Source organism: Pithys albifrons, chromosome 3 (assembly GCF_047495875.1).
Source record: "Pithys albifrons albifrons isolate INPA30051 chromosome 3, PitAlb_v1, whole genome shotgun sequence".
Classification (NCBI taxonomy): domain Eukaryota; kingdom Metazoa; phylum Chordata; class Aves; order Passeriformes; family Thamnophilidae; genus Pithys; species Pithys albifrons.
This window is the reverse complement of record NC_092460.1, coordinates 4,882,980-4,903,291: the sequence shown is the minus strand read 5'-3', so window position 1 is coordinate 4,903,291 and position 20,312 is coordinate 4,882,980. Positions and strand designations below refer to the sequence as shown.

General features: G+C 42.0%; 1 protein-coding gene across 20 annotated transcripts in view; it reads right to left on the bottom strand.

The window, feature by feature from the left end:
* Nucleotides 1-20,312, bottom strand: part of FOXP1 (forkhead box P1) — a 380,458-nt gene that overhangs the window by 57,912 nt on the left and 302,234 nt on the right. For 17 of the 20 annotated variants that reach the window (XM_071550237.1, XM_071550236.1, XM_071550248.1 and 14 more), the window contains 4 exons: nucleotides 17,526-17,663; nucleotides 16,332-16,421; nucleotides 10,845-11,004; nucleotides 4,602-4,806 (listed from right to left, as the gene is read on the bottom strand). In XM_071550237.1, coding sequence (XP_071406338.1) covers nucleotides 4,602-4,806; nucleotides 10,845-11,004; nucleotides 16,332-16,421; nucleotides 17,526-17,663 — 593 coding nt within the window. The remainder of the gene's footprint in view (nucleotides 1-4,601; nucleotides 4,807-10,844; nucleotides 11,005-16,331; nucleotides 16,422-17,525; nucleotides 17,664-20,312) is intronic. The other 3 variants (XM_071550249.1, XM_071550257.1, XM_071550252.1) reach the window with 1 other exon arrangement.

Below are 20,312 nucleotides of genomic sequence, written 5' to 3'. Positions count from 1 at the left end.
CTGCTGGCAGATGGAGAAAGGTCTCTTGGATATGTAGCCTTTCACTGCAACTCCTCACCTTACTTCTGGTAAACAACAGTTGTGTTTCTTAAACTAACAGATCTGGACCTTCATTAACTCCTTGTCTGTGTACAGCCTCCACATCCTGGGTCTGCCTCACTCAGAGGGATGTGCCAGGAGATGGGACCAGCACAGTGTCCAACCTCTCCACAGCACCCTCAGACCTCCCAGTTCAAGCCCAAACTGGAGCAACCTCTGCTCACTGCAAAGCAGGGGTAAATTCTGCACTGCTCTGCTTTTACAAACCTACTCTGGGAATATTCCCAAGCACGCAGGTTTCGGGATGCTCACCAGGCTACACAGTTAGTAGTCACATGAAGTGATTGGGCATCCACCCGCCTTGTTATGGTGGGTTTCTAAAGAAAATAATACAGTTTCCACCAAATAAGGAGCAGTGGAGTGAGACGGAAAGTAGGTACTGTCCTTGACATTTCTAAGCACAGCAGATGTACTTAACTGGCTCCCATTATTTATTTATTTACTCGTGTAGAGAAACTGCTTGTTTCTGAAGAAACCCAAATGCTGATAAGATGATGAGAGGTTTGCATTCTGGTTGATGGTCTCACTTTCCCTTATCCTGAGTGAATACAAGTATCAATAACTAAATATTTCCCTTAGGGTTCTGATGACTGAGGTATGTTTATTGCATTGAGTGAATTTATATATATAATCAGCACAATAAACATTATTAAATTGTCTGAGTAAAATCAAAGCATGAAACACACAGTCAGTGCTGAATTCTAATGATGCTGAATGCCCATGATTGCATGGGGAAAGGATCTTAACAAGCCTTGATTTGAGCTTTGGCATCCGCCTCACAAATCACACGAAATGTTCTCTCTTTAATAGTGCTGAATATTGATAAATGTCTCTGCACGGCACAACAGGGAAGTTGGTCTCTATTGGCAATCTTTACCAAAGTGTGTTTTTTCCTTCTCTACACTCAAGGGTTTACCCTGAATGATTTAATTATAATTTTCCTTGTGTAAGACAAATTAAAGAGGAGAGTAGGAGTGTCATGCCAAAGCAGATTATTTATCTCCTTAACAGATTGCTGTGCACCAAACCCCAGAGCTGCTGCTGCTGCTACTTACAGAAACCGGGCGAAATGTGGGACAAAAGCAGAGATGTAATATACATTTAAAGCCCAAATGAACGAAAGCATTAACCCATTATTTATAGCTGGAATTATTTCATTCCCATGAAAGCCCTGCAGAGCACACAGAAACCAAGAGCAGCACCACAATGCTCCCTGGGCACTGTCCAAAAGGGAGGATGCCTCCTGCTTTTGCATGTATTTTTGATTTTGAATGTCCTGTGTGGCTCTGGCCACCCACCTGCCGTTTGCTTTTCAGCTACAAAGGAGAACTTTTGCTGTCCCTTGGCTCCAAGCACAGCAGCCCCACAGTTACCAGTGCCACCAGTGACACCAGAGCTGCATCCTCACAGCCAGAGCAGGACTGCAGCCTCTCTGTGCACAACCGTGAGTCTGGGCTCACGGCACAGCGACGCGTGGGCACACCAAGCAGCCAATGACTATCTCCCCTGCTATTTTAAACCCCTTGTTTATAACCAAAATGTGTTTTTACCCAAGACACACGGCAGACCTGCTGCTCGCCCGCTGATTTGAACACAGGTGCCTCCTGTCTTGCGGGTCTTGAGCAGCCTCACAACCTGACCTGTGGGATCAGGAACCCCGTAAAGCACAGCCTGAACTGTCCCAGTGACATGTGCCAGAGATGACAGTGATGATAGTAACTCCCACATAAGCAACTTGCCTCCTGTTGCCCACTCCTTCTCAAAAACCCAAGAGGAAGGGGTTGAAAACAGCTTTACAGCACACCCTAAAAGTTAATGTTACCTGTATATGATTATTTATTGCTGCTGGGCAGTCGTTATGATGTGGCTGTGCTTAACTCTTAGGACACTTACAGCTTTTACTATGTGCTTTTTATTGTTGGTTAAATCTAAATAAATAGCTTTTGGTTGTATCAAGCCAGAGCTAACAGCCAGTTGCACACAATGTGCAGTAATGAAGGGAGAAGCCACAACCCAAAAACCTGCCCTGGCCAGGCCAAGCTGTGATGAGAGGTAGAAGGGCTGATAACTCCCTTGTGAGCCCTTCCCACAGACCCATTTGACCTAAGTCTGGGCTAGGGACCACCTCCCAGTCTCCTTGTATTTGTTCTGCTGAACCAGTTGGGTACAAGAACACACATGGATTTCACTGTTAAGTCCAGCAAACTCATGCTCCCATCAGCTCCATAATTTCTTCTAGTCCTAACCTTGGTAATAAAAAATATTACCAAAACCCTGCTTTGTGTCCGTGCTCTCTCTTTCATAAGTGCACTAAAACTTCACCTTCTGTGAGCTTTCAAATATACATCTGATGGCAGAGTAGTGACTGTCCCTCTCTGCTCACTCCCCACCCTAAACTCCCTGCCTGTAGATAAATACCCCTTCAGAAAGAAAACCAGCGCAAAGCATCTCACCAAGGAGTTTCTGTGTCACATGAAATCCAGGCAGGCACCACAGTGCCTGACGAGACTGCAACAAAACCCTTAAGTGCATCAGGAGGCATTCTCCTGCCTGTAGTCTCCTGCTCTACTTATGGATAAAGATGTAATTCAATCACTGCAGCAAATGGATGGCATAAACCCTCCCTGTACCAAACAGAGGCAGGATAAAGAACAGTCTTCAGCCCTCTTACTTGTGTTCCTAAATACATCTATCTTTGTATTTTGATATTGTATAGAACTCAATAGATATCCAAGAAAAGTATAAGGCAAGTTTAACAATACAACTATCGATTCAGGCACTCAGGATTTTAAGTCTTCTAAACTCAGACAATCTCAATACCACGGCATGTTTATGCCTTCCTAATTAATCTGGAACTTTACTAATGAAAACATAGGTATCACCTTGCCTGTAAGTCCAGCAGCCTCCAGGCCACAATTCCAGGACTTAGACACACAGACTTCCCACCCTGCTCAACAGTATACACAGAGAAAACTCCTTTGGAACAGATTCCTGTATTTCCAATACATTGCAAACTGAACTGAATCTATTTCCTGGGTTAGATTGCCATTAGCAGACAGCATGTGCCTCTATTCAGTGAAAAGAAGATCCATCTCACTACTTGGGTTTTTATTTTATATACTTGGTAAGAAAAACAGATAAAAAATTTATTGAAAAGTCATAAGCCCATCTCGTTCAGCTCTACCTGCAGCAAAAAGGGAATTTAATTGTTTAATAAACATCAAATTGTTTTTAGCATCCCGTGTAAGTCTTCATGAAAACCACACCCTTGGCACTTACATGCATTATAAATATGTTCATTGAGGTTCCCCCACGTCCTTTCAATGGGTATATAAATGATGTCTTACACACAGCAGTTCTTCCAACAGTGGGTGTCTCTCCTTTAAAATCTATTCCCAACAGCACCATTTCCTTAATATCAGAAAGCTGTAAGAGGTATTTATATAACTTCCCTATCAATCTACTCTCAGACCACCAGAAATACAAACTCTATGGCTTAAAAATTCCATTATCCTCTTTCTAATGAATGAAAGGAGGTTGGAAAGACAAAGCCATCAGTTTCCATAAAATTCAGCTTTCAGTAGTGTCTGCTATAACATTTCTAGATGGGCAAAGGGGCTCTATTGAATGCAAAGGAGCAATGCCCTCCCCGCTGCGCCCACTCCTTCCGACCCTTCCTCCTCCTCCTCCTCCTCCTCCGCCTATGGCAGTGACGCCGAGGCTTCAGCCGACACTGGCACCCACGGCCTTGGTGCCTGAGCCTGTCTATCTTACTGTAAGCAAAAGTTACGTTGTTAGACACGCCTCAGTGAAATCTGGGGGTGTACAGAAACAAACCTGCAATAAAGCATCCCCTGGAATAAAGCAGAGCCTGCGCCGAGAAGCACATCAACAGACAACCCCTGATTTAAGCCATTTCTTTTAACAATGCAAGCTGAGCAAGTATAAATTAACTCACACTTTTAAAAGCCAAACAACACCAGTTAGCTAATTTTATCAGCACTTTAAAAAAAGAGCCACTTTGTTTTAGAGAAACCTGGTGTACTCAAGCCTACCCTGTCTTGTGAAAGCAGATAAATAGAGAGTTAAAAAAAAAAAGCAAACATGTTGGATGAGGTGGGACATCAAAATTTGGCAGAAAAATGAATATTATACTGACCAACAGATTTTATTCCTCACCTCCAACCTGCAAACCCAAAGCACATCAAGAGTACCACCACCCGTGATGCAAAACTCAAAAAAACGCAGCTTACACTCTTCACATGCTCACCCAATGCACTTGTAATTAGCTAATTGTGCCCACATTGATCCAATTAACAAGCCATAAAGATGTGAACAAAAGGAGCATATTCTGCCCAGAGGAGACTGTATTCAGCCACACCAACACCAGACAGAGCAAGACGTGGTAGGACAAAACCGAGGCCAAGGCTGTTGGCCATCGCTCCCAACCATTCTGCCATCGCACGGAGATGCACAGCGTGGAAATCCCACTGGGGACCTACCTCTCCCGTTTAGGAGTGTGGACTGATAGCTGTCCATTAGTTGAGGCGTGTGGGTTGATGATTAAGGAGGTCTTCGAGGGTGCGGAGGAGGAGACGCAGGTGGTGGACAGGTCCAGGCTGCTGTGGTTGTTGCTGGCTGCCTCCTCCGCCGTGTGCGAGCTTGTCACTTCCTTCCAGAGCTGCTGCAGTTCTGTTGGAATCATGCCTGAAACAAACAAATTGGATAATTAAATCAATTAACAGCTAATTCGGCCGTCTTCAAACAGTAATTAAATCAAAGAGTCAGTAAACAAAGCCTAGTGTTAGTTTTGCCTGTGTGTGTTTTTGCGCATGCATTTTTGTTTAATAACTACATGCGAACACTGAGCACAGCAGGCTCTGCTGCGCCCTGGTGTGACACCTGCAACGCTCCTGTAGTGCAAAATCCAGGGTGTGGGGAAGGGGGATCCATACAACACCACACCCACCCAAAACACCATGTTAATTATATTATTTTTCACAATTTTTACATCAAAGGGTCCACTTCCAGAATGCCTACAGAGGCAGAAATCCCTCCACTCACAGCAAAGGTAGGCAGGGGCTACTCTGTGGTCAACTAAAACATTCAATTTCTTTCTTTTTCCCCCAATTTTGTTTTCCTTTTTTTTTTTTTAATTATGAAAAGTGCCTACTTTCTAACCTGTTATTAAAAACAAGGAAGGTCTTAGAGAAAAAGATACTCAGCTTTATTATTATGACAACACGAACCACAATATGACTAATTTTGTGCTTAAGTTTTAAATGATGACAAATAGCTTTGTTATTAAATACAGTTTTTATTAATCACTTTTAGACATAAATTATGAATTCATATTGTCTTCCTGAAATGCTTTTCAAATTTTAACAGTCAAATTGATTATACTATGATTATTTCATTAACACACCTATCTTTGTCATTAATTTTGGTTTCTCGAACTGCTCGCTTAATTGATGGATGTGTCTACCGAAAAACTGTATAACTTTCTATACAAGTAACACTATTATTACTGTCATTTCGTAGATCGATGCTAATGAGCCATTCAAAAGTAAAACGAAAACAGAAAATAAGCTTCAAGAAAAAACAATAATAAAAAAATGTATTTTTTCAAATGTGCCCAAGTGGACACCAGGGCTAGGAAACAACATTCAGTAACTAACACAAGTGAAAACTGCAAACTCCGATGGGCCAAACGGAAGGGGAACCATGTGCTCAAGCTGAGATCATGCTTTTGGATAAACCTGATGTTTGTGACATGATCAAACAAGTCAAGTTTCTCTCCCTGCAGACTATTTCAGTGCTCTTTCAGAGAAGGCCATGGGAAAAAATTAGCAGTAGAGACACGTCACTCAAATATTCAGGGGAAACAATAATAATAATAGCCAGTGTCTGTGTGTTTTTAAAGAGGTTTCTCATCGCTGTGCTTCCAAGCTCATCGCTTGGGTGACTGTTCATTGTTTCACCATGTTGTAGCACTGGAGCTATCCTAAGGAAACCTGCCATTTTCTGAGTGTACAGCAGCAGCTCACACAGGCATGTACCTCACCCAACCTAAGGTACTAGAAGAAAAAAAAAAGAGGCAGTGTGCATTATATTCATTTGAAACACATAATAAAAAATGCCAAGGTCTAAATTTAATTTATTTTTGTCATTTAGAATACAATGGATAGATAATCATCTCAACGTGATCAGCCAAACATCTTTACTTTGCTAAACTGTTAAAGATTTTAATTATGCTAGCTTTGGAGAGCACTGGTCTAATGAGGCGATAGACTCCAGAGAATCTAAGTGGTTAAGAACTGTGAAATGAGTCTGATAGGATTTTTTTATATTCACCGTGGATCGTTTGCATATCAAAGAGGAGTAAATTATTGCACGACAGACCAATAACCTTCCCCGCCTTTCCCAGAGTAGCATTAACAAAAACAGTTGGTCTCCGGTAACGGTTCACTACGAAAAAATGCTAAAATCCTTAAGTATCTGCAATTAATATATATTATGGAAGAGGCTTCAATTTATACATTAAGTGATCAGATATTCTTAGGACACATCCGTTCCTCTAAACCCACATCATTTTCCTTTCATCAGCCCCAAATGCCAATTATATTTTGATGGATTTTGTCCCAAATGAGCATTTAGTTATTAGACATATTCAATTATTACTTGTCCCCTGAAATTAAACCTCCAAGCAAATTAAACAAAGAAAAAGGTCAGTACACAAGCCTGTGTCCTGTTTTGCTGCATGGGGGCTATTATTTTCAAACACCTTGCAAAGTGACAGTGTGGGATGTATTTTTAGCCACCACGCTTGACAGGACTGTCTGCACACTAACAATTACCTGTGAGCACGGCTGACCCTTACACACTGTTTACTCAATTGAAACAATAGTGAATAGACTTGTCTGTTGATGATAACATATTGATATGAGACCATATGAGCCGACACCTATTTTTATTTTCCAGAATGAGCAAATAAGGAAAGAATAACTGGCCTTTTTTTTTTTCCCAAATCTGGATTTTTGCAGGTTTTTAATTAGATACAGGCTAGTATTCACTCTCCTCTCCCAGTTCCCCTTTCCCCTCTCCTCTTGGTCCCTTCTGATCTACTAATGTTATATTCCAAGGAAAAGCCTCAAATGTTACAGCCATTAAAACAGACAAGATATTTATACTTTGCTGTAGATCCCCTAAAAGTCAAGGTGTTTGCTCTAACTTCCTATCCAAGTGTAATTCACATTAGCATTAATGACAACTATAGTACAGATGGAAAGAAAAATAAAATATACTCAGCTGTGGGGGAGGAAGTGCTGGAGATAATAAGGATTTTAGGCTGGGTGACATTAATTTGAAGAGCTAACTTTGATGTCACTCATGTCTGCACACAACCCCTTGCCAAAAAAATGATTACATCACATGATTAATAAAAGAAAATTAAAAATAGCCCCTCTCCTCCTTCCCCAAATTTAGATCTTTTAGAATAATTCTGGAGAGAATCCCTGCCTCGCCTGTCAAACTGGGCAGCTGAAAGGTATGCTCATCACTCATCCAGCAAAATGGTTAAATAAAATAATAGAACAAATGGTAAAAGCAAGTCAAATAGATCCACGACCACTTGCAATAAATTATGTAATTTAACATTTAACAGTTTCATTTTAACAGCAAGAGCTAAATTTCAAGCCAGACTCCCAGAACTGTGCTGCGATTATCCGAGATCACTGATGCCAGGGCTGCAGCTTCCTACAGACCAGGGACAGGATTCAGACCTGAAACTGCTGAACCTACGGGAGCAATCAGGCACCCAGATGTCTCACTCCTATTATTTTCACTTGCTGGTGATCTGAAATGTGATTTGCAGTTTCATTTTGCAGTTACTAAAGATCTTGCTCTCGCAGTTCAGAACTCTGCTGAAACTGGGTTTATTTTTAAATTGCTTTTATGTACAGATGTAAAATCTAGATTATAGAAGTGTCTAAATACTAAGCAGCAAAGATTACACAAATACACCATTGAAGGATGTGCTATTTTGTGTAAGACAATAGGCAAGCATTAAAAACTGAAAAGAAACTAACACACAGCTTTGAACAATCTATTACTTTTGAAAACAACGAAAATATCACTTAAGAAGTAGCATTCTTTCCTTCAAAGCATTTATTAGTATTACCGATACTTAAGAATAAATGTAAAATGCTTTTACACTGAATTCACAGCTACATTTACTGGAGGGATGGTTTTACTTCTTTTATACACAGATTTACAGTATTTGTCTCAGACTTGCAAACTGTTCTGAAAACAAAAGGGCATGAGAGAAGTAATTTTTTTTTTAAATAAGAAGTGTCCATTACCAGTTATTTTAAACTATAGCCCTGGCTCTTCAGTGCATTTTTCAGGACAACTAGTCTCCTTGATTATGAAAGAAAATGTAGGCACAGGTTTAAAAAATGTATGTTGTGGGGACAGTTGACAGATTACTGCTCACGGAACTCAATTTCCCAACCCCAGGTATCACCAGCTCAAAGACAAACAGAGTTGCTCAACCTCTTTGTGTCCTTGTACCTCCATACCCAGGTGACCATGTTCAAGCAAGCAGAAAGTTGATTTAAACCTCATAATGACATCAGTTTTAAGCCATCATCTCTCTGATAAAAAAGAATAAAATATCGTGCTGTATTGCAACCTGCCTGAAGTCTCCAGTCCCTCTTTCCTCCCGGCTCCCGCTGCCCCCAACGCTCACACAGCTCATTTCCCTGCCAGAGCCAGCCCTTTCTGCTTATGTTTATGTCGTCTCCAGCATGCAAGTCAGCACCCTTTAGGTTTTAAATACGCTCCTTGGCGAGGACTAATAGTTACACTACCCTGCTCACCATATCAATCAATGCCACGACGGCTGAATTACCTACTGGTGTCTCCGATGTGTTACCGCACAGATTACACTTCATGCATCACCACATTCATTTCTTTCACATTACACATGAGCATGTCTTGTCACTGCCCAATTGCCCTCCTTTGGACAGCTTAACTGATGGACTATACAATGAACCTTACCGAGTCAACTTAATAGTATAGGAGCTGTGGGAAAAATTTGAAAGGTTGAAGCTTGAGTCCAGTGGGTGTGTGGGAACAGCCCGAGATGCTTCCAACAATAAATCTGGAGCATAATTAATGCATGTTCCAACATTTTCCAAGCACAAATGGCATTTCATCTACATGCCCTTCTTCCTGGACTCGTTTCATGCCTTCTCCCCATCACACTGCCTATCAGTGGTGACTGATCAGGTACCACCCCAGGCTTCATCTTCCACCTCCCTACCAGGCACCACCTTCCATACATCTGCCTCTGACTCCTGGACCAGGTGTCCAGCTCTTGAATGCTGGAACACTAAACTGAGTCTGGCAGAGGGAGGTGTCAGCTCCCCAAAAGCTCAGCCCCTCAAGATGGGAGTTAAGTGCTCAAATGCCTTTCGGGATTTGCCAAAAATAAGCCTGAATAAAGCACATCAGTCACACAGCAAAGTAGGTTCCACTCCCCAGAGTCTGGCCTCTGTTTATCCATGTAAGATAATATTCACCAGCCACCTCACTCTCCTATTTGCAGCTATGTACACAGAAAAAAACAGGAGGGTGAAGAACAGAAGCAATTTTGTCTTGTCCCATCCATTTCACAGCTGAATGTAAATTCATTACATGCTTTAGAAACTAGGAACAGCCCTAAGGCTGCTTTGAAGATCCCAAAACATTCAGCCCAGGCTGACTCAAGTTTTTAAGGTGAATGTTCAAATTTCTTTTGGGGCAATGGGAGGCAAAGGCTGGATTATTCAGAAATACCAGCATCATGGTTGATGCCACAGCATGTCTGAGCCATGTCAACTCTGAACATTCTGCCTTAACCACAGCAGCCAGAGCTCAGGGAAGTCTCTTAAAATGTCCCAAGGCTCACAGACAAACCCAGTTTAAAAAGTAAAATTACAAACTTAAGCCAGAAAAAAAGATAGAGGAAATAAAAAACTCGGGTTAAAATCACTGTCAAAAGTATTGTGACTTAAGTAGTGCTTTCATTGTATCAGTGTCTTAAAAAAAAGAAAATAAATTGGGATTTCAGCAAAGCAGTAACTTCATGCAGAGTGCAAGGACTGAATGAAGATGTAGAAGGATCTAATTGTCAATAACACCATTAAAATTAAACAGAGTTAATCCCAATTTGCTTCAGTGTGGAGGGAGAAATGAAGCTGTGAAGCAGAGGCAGTGACAGAGGCTGTGCAAGCTGTTGTGGAGAGCAGTACCCCCTCTCCCTGGCAGGCACAGCCAAGGGCACTGAGATCTCTCCAGCTCTGAAGTTGTGGGTCAGAACCATTCTGAGCCAGCCCTTCAACAGGCTGGAACCAGAAACAGCCCAAATCACACATCTGCAAAAGAAAAACCCTTAGCCATGAACCTAGCACCAGGAATCGATGAAGACTCTTCCTGTGAAGGATTTCAAACCTAGGAGAATACAGCTGGCAGCTCTATACCTGTGCAGCTGCAGGTGAACTCCAAACCCCCTGCCCCTCCACCAGACAGAGCAGCCCATGACTGCAGCACTGCCTTACTCCAAAACCACCTTTATAATGTCCACCCTATCCGTCAGCATCTTTTTGTGCTTATTATTTTATGAGCCTATGAGCTCACTCTCTCTCTGCCTGACAATTCCCTGTGAGTGTGCACACATGCCACGGCTTTGCCACCTCACCTACCTTGTGCAAGGGGTTGCAAAGGCAGAGCAGGCTGCCCAGGCTGGATTGTCAGCAGCCCCTGGCGCTGCAAAGACAGGAGGTGCTGCTGCTGCAACTGCTGCATCTGTAAGAGCTGCTGCTGAAAGGCCAACTGCTGTGTGGCCACTTGCTGCTGCTGGGGCTGGAAAAGACAAAAATAAAAGTAAACATCTGTATTTGTCAATACAGAGCAAAGCAGAGGATTTACAGGGCTCCTTGCCTCAACACATTTCAACTTCTGATTGCAGTCACCCAGTATCAAGGTCAAGACAGCAAGCCCAGCACCTCTGCCAAAGATGCCCAGGTATGCCTAGATGCTATAGGTAACCAGAAGGCTAGAGATTCCCATCTCCATTGGTCACTTTAATCCTACTTAAACCGCTCCTGACATCCCAATTAAAAATGTTTGCAGTGTTTCTTGGTTGGTCCACGTGGTCATGTTTTACCCCAGAAGTGGCTGCATTTCAGTGCTGGGTAAAGCAAACACTTCTGGCAGCTCTGAAGTCCTGGGTAATTCTTTGAGGCAAAGAACATGTCTAAGGTGAGAATCACACCCCACTATCACACCACTCTTAGATGTAACAAGAAACAACCCTGCACTGTGCTCTGTTTGCTCATTCAAGGGCTGTCTCAACTATTAAAGCAATATGACTGTCTTAATTTGTGGTATTTTATACTTACTCTCTCTTCTTCATCCATCAAGCCTCACAATACTTTCTGTTATGCTGGAATTATTCTGTGCTGTATTTAAGGCTGCTACTTCTGCACTTTGAAATTTTTAATTATTCTCACTAGAAAGAAGATGGAGTTGCTTTACTCCACAGGGATGTGAACCTTGAACCTTTGAGGTGTAAAAGAACATGTTGCTTTTCTCACTACTGTACCCGGAGAAGCTTTTAACTACTCTGTTTATCACTTCTGACATAAATAAATGAGAAAAAATCAGACCTTTGAAGAAGAAAAACTTCATCTAATATTGTTAATTAGCCATGACAAACGATGAAATAACATTGTAAATCTTTCATAGAAACAGCCACTAGATTTTAATTACACACATTCATAATTTAGCAAACAACATCTTACTTGAATGTGAGTGTTTAATATGTACAGTACTCCAGGCTTCAGAGTCCTTAATTTTGTTCAGTTAAGGAAGCCTCTAGGTTTTGCTTCCATGCTCATCTTGTATTTTATTTGCTTTGTTCTTTAAAATCCATGAAAGGCTTTGCAGTTTGATAAATATCTTTTTATTTATTGTACAATGACAGGAGGAAAACTTTTGTTGTGTAAAACATCAATACATCATGCCAGTGTTTAGCAGTTCCTTGTGCTAGCCAAAAAAAATTAATGTAGATTTCCTTAGTAATTATCTGAGTGATAGAAAGATAATACAGTGCAGTAGTACAATAAATAGAAGGAAATTATCTAATATCCCTAATCTGCTAGGAATCATATCAAGGTGGAGGTCTTATACACATTATGGCTAACAATTAAGGAAAGAAAATTAACTCTTACCAAACTGCATACTTTCACAAACAAAACCCAGGCAGATCCCAAGCTTTTGGTCACCCTTCCTTGACACCAAGCCAGAGGATCACTGGCCCCATTCCCTACTGGTGTTACACAGGGAAAAAGTCCCACCAGAGTTGCTGGAGCAGAATTGACAGACACCAGCTGTGGATTTGACCCCCACCTTCCTGTACCATCATGCCCCATCAACCTTAATACTGCAACAAACTTTATACCCACAACACTCTGACAGTCTATTTATCTTATTTATAAACTCAATTTATTTTATTTCCAAAGAAAATCGAGGACTTGAAGAACACAAACAAATAGGTGTTTGGATATTCTGAAACTCAGAGTTTTCAATTCTTTGCAACAGCTTGCTCAGACACATCCAGTTGTTGCAACTGTTTGTCACTGCAGCAGACGAACACAGCCCCCAGCAACAGTTGTATTAAGAGTTAAACTAATGTTTCCCTTTATAAATATTCATTTTCAAATATGTAATATATCTAAATATATGTAGTTAATATATTTATATTTATCTATACATATAAAATAAATGGTACTACATACAAATCTAGCTGTAGTAAACTGTGTTTTATCTATTTGCCATCTGAGTGTAAAGTTAGAATGTGGTTTTTTTTTTTTAAAAAAGCCCTTTATATAAATTGACTGATGCCCATTTGGTTGTCTCCTCAGCTATCCTAAGAAAAGCTCTTGAACACTCTCTACTTTGAAAAGCCAGGATATAAAAGTATACAAGGCCCATTGTCCAAGAAAGAATTTAAAAGCAAGACACGTTGCCAAACTGCGCTCCCCACCCAGTTACCAAACACAGGATACAAGGCAGTTTGTTTACTTCTCACAATTGAATGCATACAAAAAAGGTCTCGGTGCAGTCCTCTTGTCAGGTCAGTAGTCTGTGTTAAAATGCTGAAATATCCTGATAAAACTTGCATTTTTGATCCCCTCCCTAAAGCTTCTGTCAAAGGTCTGTTTTCCTTTCTTAGGTTACTCCCTACTGCCTAACATAAACTGTGGCACTGCCGGAGGACAAATGGCTCCGTTCGGAAATCAGCTCGCTCTGTCCAGCGGCATCTCTGCAGCCCCCACACCATGGAGAGTCTTGAATTCTGCCAGGGGAGGACAGCCTGGGGGGAACAGGGCTGAGATCCCACCCAGCACCTCTCCCTCTCACTGCTGGGCACTGCTCACCCTTTGCTACCCTGTGCAACTCTCAAGTAAAACCCACCAGAAACCTCACTGGGCTCCGTCTGTTGCTCTGCTTGGGGGTCGGGTCCCTTTCACCAACAGGGCCTGGGAGGTTTGTGTTGCTTTCCTTCTTTCACGACTGTACAATAGGACAAGGCACTCCCCAAATGACTTGGGGATGCCATACATGGATACCCTTGTTCCATCTGCCAAGGTACATGCTCGGCTCTCTGAGCACGGCAGCCGCCGGCCCCACCGCGGCACTGCCGTCAGCTTGCAGTGCGAGAGGGAGGGGAAAGAGGCAAAATCATAAAAGACCACCTTTTTCATGCTAATTTAACAATAATAACCTCCTTAAGCTGGGCTGAACAAACCTGTGGGGTGAAATGATTGCTGAAACAGGTCTCTACTAAAACCATCAGCAAAAATGCCCCCCCAAATCCCTAGAAAAGGCTGGAGAGACTTGGGTCCTTGTTCCCTTCCCAGCTATCATGTTAAAATGCTCTTCTTGAAACAGGAAGGAGCCCTTTCTTATTGTTGCTTTCGCTAGTGTAATATCAGAAGTGTGACCACAGTAAATCAGTGTGTTAGATATTGAAATGCCATCACATTGTCTAACTTCCCTTCTTGTCTTTTTTAACACAAAGTACTTTTTTTCTTTAAGCTCTGAGCCCTCATCTTTGTGTCTGAGATGCTCTCCTGTCTGACAACAGCAATTTAGAAGAGTTAACTTTTATCGTTCATTCTGCTGTGTAACTTTCCCCTTCAAATTTCTTTATCTGCCCTCTGAGCTCATCTGAACTTTCATGTTCTCCCAGCATGCAGGCTTGCATTCAAAACTATGTCTAATAGACCAAATAAGAGGTTAATAAGAAGTGGCAACAGAAAGAAAAAATACAATCCCTGGTAACTGATAAGAATGACAGTGGCAGCCCTTTATTGTTTGTCTTCAAATATAGAGTTAAAGATCTTTAAAAAACTAAATTTTGACGCCTTTGAAAAGAAAGAAGCACAAAATAACAACAGGGGGTTATTGCCTGCCAGCCACAGGGGAGAAGCTCCATAATTCTTATTCTCCCTTTTGAAGGCTGTTAGAAATCTGATTCAAAAAAGCAACAGCAGAAGGAGAAAGCCTCTTGAGGCTATCGCCATTTCCTGTGATCATGCATAATGCGTTTCAAAAGTGGGTTTTTACCAATTCTGTTGATCAATTGCACCTCCTTCATATTCCCTCTTTTTTCTGCTGTGTTTACATCTGATGTGACTCAATGACAAGCGCTGTCTGAGACTGTGAAACAGACCTGTCATGTTGATTTATGGGCGCATCAAACCACGACTTGTCCAAACTGAAGCTCGCAGTTCATTAATTAGAGAGTTGTGACTTTGAAGTCAGCTTTCAGACTGTGGTTTTTAACATTTGGCTTAATTTATATGCTCTTGAATGTGGATCTCTAAGGAAAAAACTGAAATTCCCTTCTTGTCTTTGAACTTCTTTTGACCGCACAATAATCATTTCTTTGTCCAGAGTGATGCCTGCATCCCAGAGTCATTAACGCGCATTGAACTGCCACTGATGAGTAAGCCCTACTGAATTAGAAAAACAGCCAGCAAAACAAAGCTGAGAGCATTCTGCACAGTGATATCTCACAATTACATGCCTTCCCTCCCTGTGCCATTTCCATTTTAATTACTGTTAGTCCTTTAGATTTACATTTTAGACACTTTTTAATCTGTTCCCTTTTTATTATAGCGGCGCCCGTAAGCGCGCTATGGTTAAGGTTGTGTCAGCGTTTCCATTATAAACCCCCCTGTTTTCAGGGGTTTATAACTCAGCTGGAAAAATTCACTCTGGGTTAAAACTTGGCACAGGTGGCACAATTAGCCGAAATTTCAAGGGGGTTGGGGCGCAGAAACTGGTGTGTGCTTTGAGCAGAGCCCCATGTTGAGTGACACAAGTGCTGCTGCAATCGCAGGACATTGCTCAGCATGTCGTGCCAAGAGGCAGCTTTCTAGGATCTACCTCAGCCAGCACTGATGTCAGATTAAGTAGAAAACTCTCAAACTCCTCAAAAATTAAGAGATTAAATCAGTGCCTTAAAAAAATGTAAATGCAGCAAAATTAAATTTAAGTACACCAAAAGTGAGAAACAAAGTTTAGGATGTGACTGGTATTTTCAAAGGGAATTGTATTTAAAGGACAGGCAGCTACTCTGGCCTGTCCCCTTCTGCCATGGACTGTGGTGGCATCAGAGTGAGGTCTCCTGTGACCTCTTCTCTGTGTCACCGTCAATATTGCTCCAGTGAAATCCCTCCTGCTCAGCCCAGAACTGAGGAACATCCAACCAGAACCTCTGAGGTTGGAAAGTACAAGCCCAAACTCAGGCACCTCTTGGCATTTTGCCCTGTTTAGAGAGGACAGCACCATAACTGGGCCTGCTGCCTTGCCCCCTCCCTTCTACACCATAACTAACTTCCCAAAGCACTCTCCCAAGACACAAATCTAGATGCTTGCTCCAGGACTCATACCAAGCAGCAAGGCCTGGTCCCCTGCTATAAAATATGTGGCAGCGAGCAAATGGAAAGCACAGGAAAACACAGGCAAAAACAGGACAATAACTCTAAATCTGAAAGCTGAGGCCCGATAGAGTCAGTTCAGTTGTGCAATCATTTATAAGATGAATGACAGTTTAATAGCCACTAGACAGTCCCCAGGGATCTGTGGTTTGAAAGTAAAATGGGTATTGTCTGTACCTCTTTAGGCTGTTTTCCAGCATGTTGTTGCTGTAAAAGTTGAAGCTGCAACTGTTCCTGTTGTTTCTTATAAAACTCTTGAAGCTGCTGCTACAAAGAAAAGGAAAGATGGTAAGTAACAAAGTGAAGAGCCAATTCAGTGTCCCTTTTGGTGTAACACACAAACTGTGATTTGAAAAATAGCATCCTTTTATCTGTAATGGCCTGACCTTTAGTTTGAAACTCAACAATAAATTCAATGCACACTGACTATTCTTGGCATTATCGTTTGAAAAGTAATCTCCAAAATGAACTGATGAAAAACATACCATTTTCTACACAAACTAATTAAAATAAGGCAAGGAATGACCTTTGATTGTAACAACAAAGCCAAAATGCCCTTGCTGAGAGAGCCTGGCGAATCTCTGTTGTGAAACACACATGCTTTCTAAATGATAGGGTTTGACTGTATTAAGTGTTGTTCAATACATGCACAGACATCCTGGGAAATACTCTCCTCCTCCCGCTCCCCAGATGTGCACTGTGCAGGCAGCGCTCCGGCGTGGGCAGGAGGGAGCCTGGCTGCCAGGAGGGAGCACACGAGGTCTGCTGGGCTGGGTGCTGACCCCCACCTGGGGTCTGTGAGACCCTGCTGTGCCAAACCCGATGATAACAGAGCCTCAGGGCTTGTCAGTGGCCAACTTCCAGCTGAGAGAGGACCATGGGCTGTGAGAAGCACTGACACACCACACAGTGTATGTTGGCTGAAATCAAACAGATTAAGGCTTGCAAACCTCTCCACTTTTACTGCCACTGTTTCCACAGTTCTTTATGATTCCAGATGGACATAATGAAGTCTAAATTGGGAAGCATCACCCTTCTACCTTATATATTCCAAATAGTCAGGGCACACCAAGCTTTTTGGGGGATGCAGGCGAAAGCAACAGGGACATCTGCAGAAGTCCTGACACTTAAATATGCATCTGTATTATTTAGCTGATCTTGGAAACACTCCTAGCACTGCTCCCTGGATTTGTTTCCAGTAGCTATTTCTAGAATTAAAAACAAAAGAGCAGGCAGTTCAGCTCAAAGCACGGCTGCTCCAAGGCCCAGACCTGAGATGTGGGCTGCTTCCTTCCCCAGGAGTGTTTTGGGAGGCAAAGCCTCCAGAATACACATTAGGGTCACCTCAACAGCTGTTAAGGAAACAATTACCTGTTGAAGCATGAGTGCCTGCTGCTGTTGGAGCAGGACTTGGAGTTGCTGGGGAGTTAGCACTTGTTGCTGGAGGATCTGCTGCATTTGCTGGGGAGTGATCACTTGAGGTGTCATCATAGCCACCGACACTGGAACCTGAAGACCAAGAGGAAAGAGTGGGTCAGAGAACATCCCTGTGGCTCCTCCAGCATCCTTGCACTGGGGGATCCCATGACGGGCATCAAGGGAACTGAGGGCAAGAGAATCCTTACGGCCCAACCCAGCAGGCACAGAGGTACTGACTGAACTTTCCTGGTGACTAAATTCCTCTTTTGAAAAACATTAGTGGATGGAAATTCTTTAAAGCAAGCAATATGGTAAAGATTCATTTATTTTTACAAGAAATTGGCAACTGGGTCCTTTCCCTCTCAGAAAGCCCTTGCCTCCTGTACAGAAATGCAACAGCCAAACATCCTACACTGATGGGATCTAGACCCTATTACGACAGGTTTTTAAGAAAATTGAAGGAAGACTCAGTGATGTGAATAACAGCACTAGGCTTCTATGCAATTTTTACAGAAAGGCCCTACCACGATGTCTTTACCATTCCATATTCACCCAGCATACAGATGTCTTCAATTCTTTCATATTATGTGAGATACCATTAAAAGCCGCTTTCCATGACATTTCAGTGACAAACAGCTACAGTGATGAACTTGATAGCATTTCATATTTGCAACTGTTAACACGTTTCTGCACGGGCATCTTTGCAAGGAACCTGTACACTGTATCTGAAAGGATGATGTCTTGTTCAGATAAAACACTGACATTAAAATGACAGGCTGTCTTGGCCAAGGTTACACAAATTGTATTCAAGCGGATACCTAATGACAATGCTATGAATTCTGCAAGCTTTCTAGAATGTAATTTAGCTATTCAAAATAATCACTGCACTTGTGTTTAATTTGCAGACTACATGAGAACCATTTTGTCAGTCCCAGTAATGCAAGAAGACTATTTCCCTAGAAACCCACCCCTCTACCCTCCACCCAAAAAAAGAAAAAGGAGGAAAAAAAACGAATGAGGAAAAGACAAAACCCATATGAGTTTTAACAGTAATATTTAAGCACCTTACTTTTCTATAGTTTCAAATCAAATACATGACAGCACAAAACTAAAAGCAGTAAAGGATATACTTTGCTAAAAAGGATCTCCTGTCATCTCATGTATTACGATAAAAGGTAATAACATGTTTAGCACTTTTTCTGTGCACCACTTTCTAAAAAATTCGCAGACAATACCTGATGAGAAGATAAAGGAGTTTAAAAAAACCCCTCCCAGTGTAGTAGTAAGCAAGAGAGAAATGCAGTATTAATTTTATGTAACATAATGTCTTAATATGCAGTTTATCTTGACTTTTTCACATGATTTGTCCTGTCATTTGCATAGCAAGCTCTCATTCCTAATTTCACAGTCATTATGCACTGATGTCCTGATTTCTCAGCATCACTAATTTTGATGAACTAAAAATGGTTCCTGAAGGTCAGATGCATGTACACTGCACATCTCCCCATGTTGTTGTGTACATGTCGTGCGCCAGGGACAGACACTGCCTCAGAAACATTCATCTGAGCAAAGCCTACCAAGGGCTCGCACACCTGACATCCCATTAATGCAGATACAGCGAGGTCCTCTGAGCATTTCCCATGGCACAGCATGTTCCCATACAGCTAATGTGGATCAGGCTGGTATGAATGCAGGCAAATGGAGATTTAATTATGGGTCAAACGCCAGGAACCACCAAAACCAGGGGCCATTCGACCATGGCTGGCACGGTCTTAATCTGTACTCTTTTAAAAACTTTTCTGGGAGTAGAAAATTATTTAATTAAATCCTGCCGTCACTATCTTCACCCCGAAGCGTGACTCACCTTCATTATTCTCATCCCCAGAGAAGTTTACTTTACCCTGGGGTTTGTACTACCTCTCATTGAAGTTGGACCAAGCAAACAGAAGAGGAAGCATGTTTAAGTATGTTTTCTGTGCCCTTCTTGGAAGATAGACAAGACAAATACTGTTCAGTCAGATTTATGACGACAAGCAGGGATACAGACAGGAATAGGGTGGGGTGCTGTAAACCCTACACATCGGTGATTAATCCAAAGGGCCACATTCTGCTGTCAGCTGGGCAGGGACAACTCCCATTCACTTCCACAGCCTTTTTGCGCATTTATCTCGGGACATATCTGACAATTTGGCCCTATCTTTGAAAACTGGCTATGTACCTTCCAGTGAGAAGTGGAACAGCAAGAACAGCAGCACTTAACCAGAAAGAAAAAAGTTATCGTGTATATATATATATATGGCACACAGCTACAGAGCACAAGTACAGGGAGTACAAGTTTGCATTGGTCCGTTCAACTTCATTTTACCATCTGAAACCACATTTTCACACCACACCTGCACCCCTAAAGGAGGTGCTGCCTTCCATTTATAAACACAGCTAACAGCCACATTTAGCCAAAGCCTGTACTTCAGTTTATCGCGAAAGCAACTTACGGAAACCTTGAACAACCAAATTCAAATAAACCAGAAACTATTGTGTTAAAAATGACAACACACATCCCGGATGAGCGTGGGCACACGGACTGTCTGAGGACTTTAAATAGTTAAGAATGATGGCCTATATATCCACTCTCTTAACTCCCAACGTCCAACTTTTCCATGTAGCTAGTCCCTGGTAATACTAGGAATCAAAGGGCATGCAGCACCAGCAATAGGCTATTATAGCCCACACTTTATTACC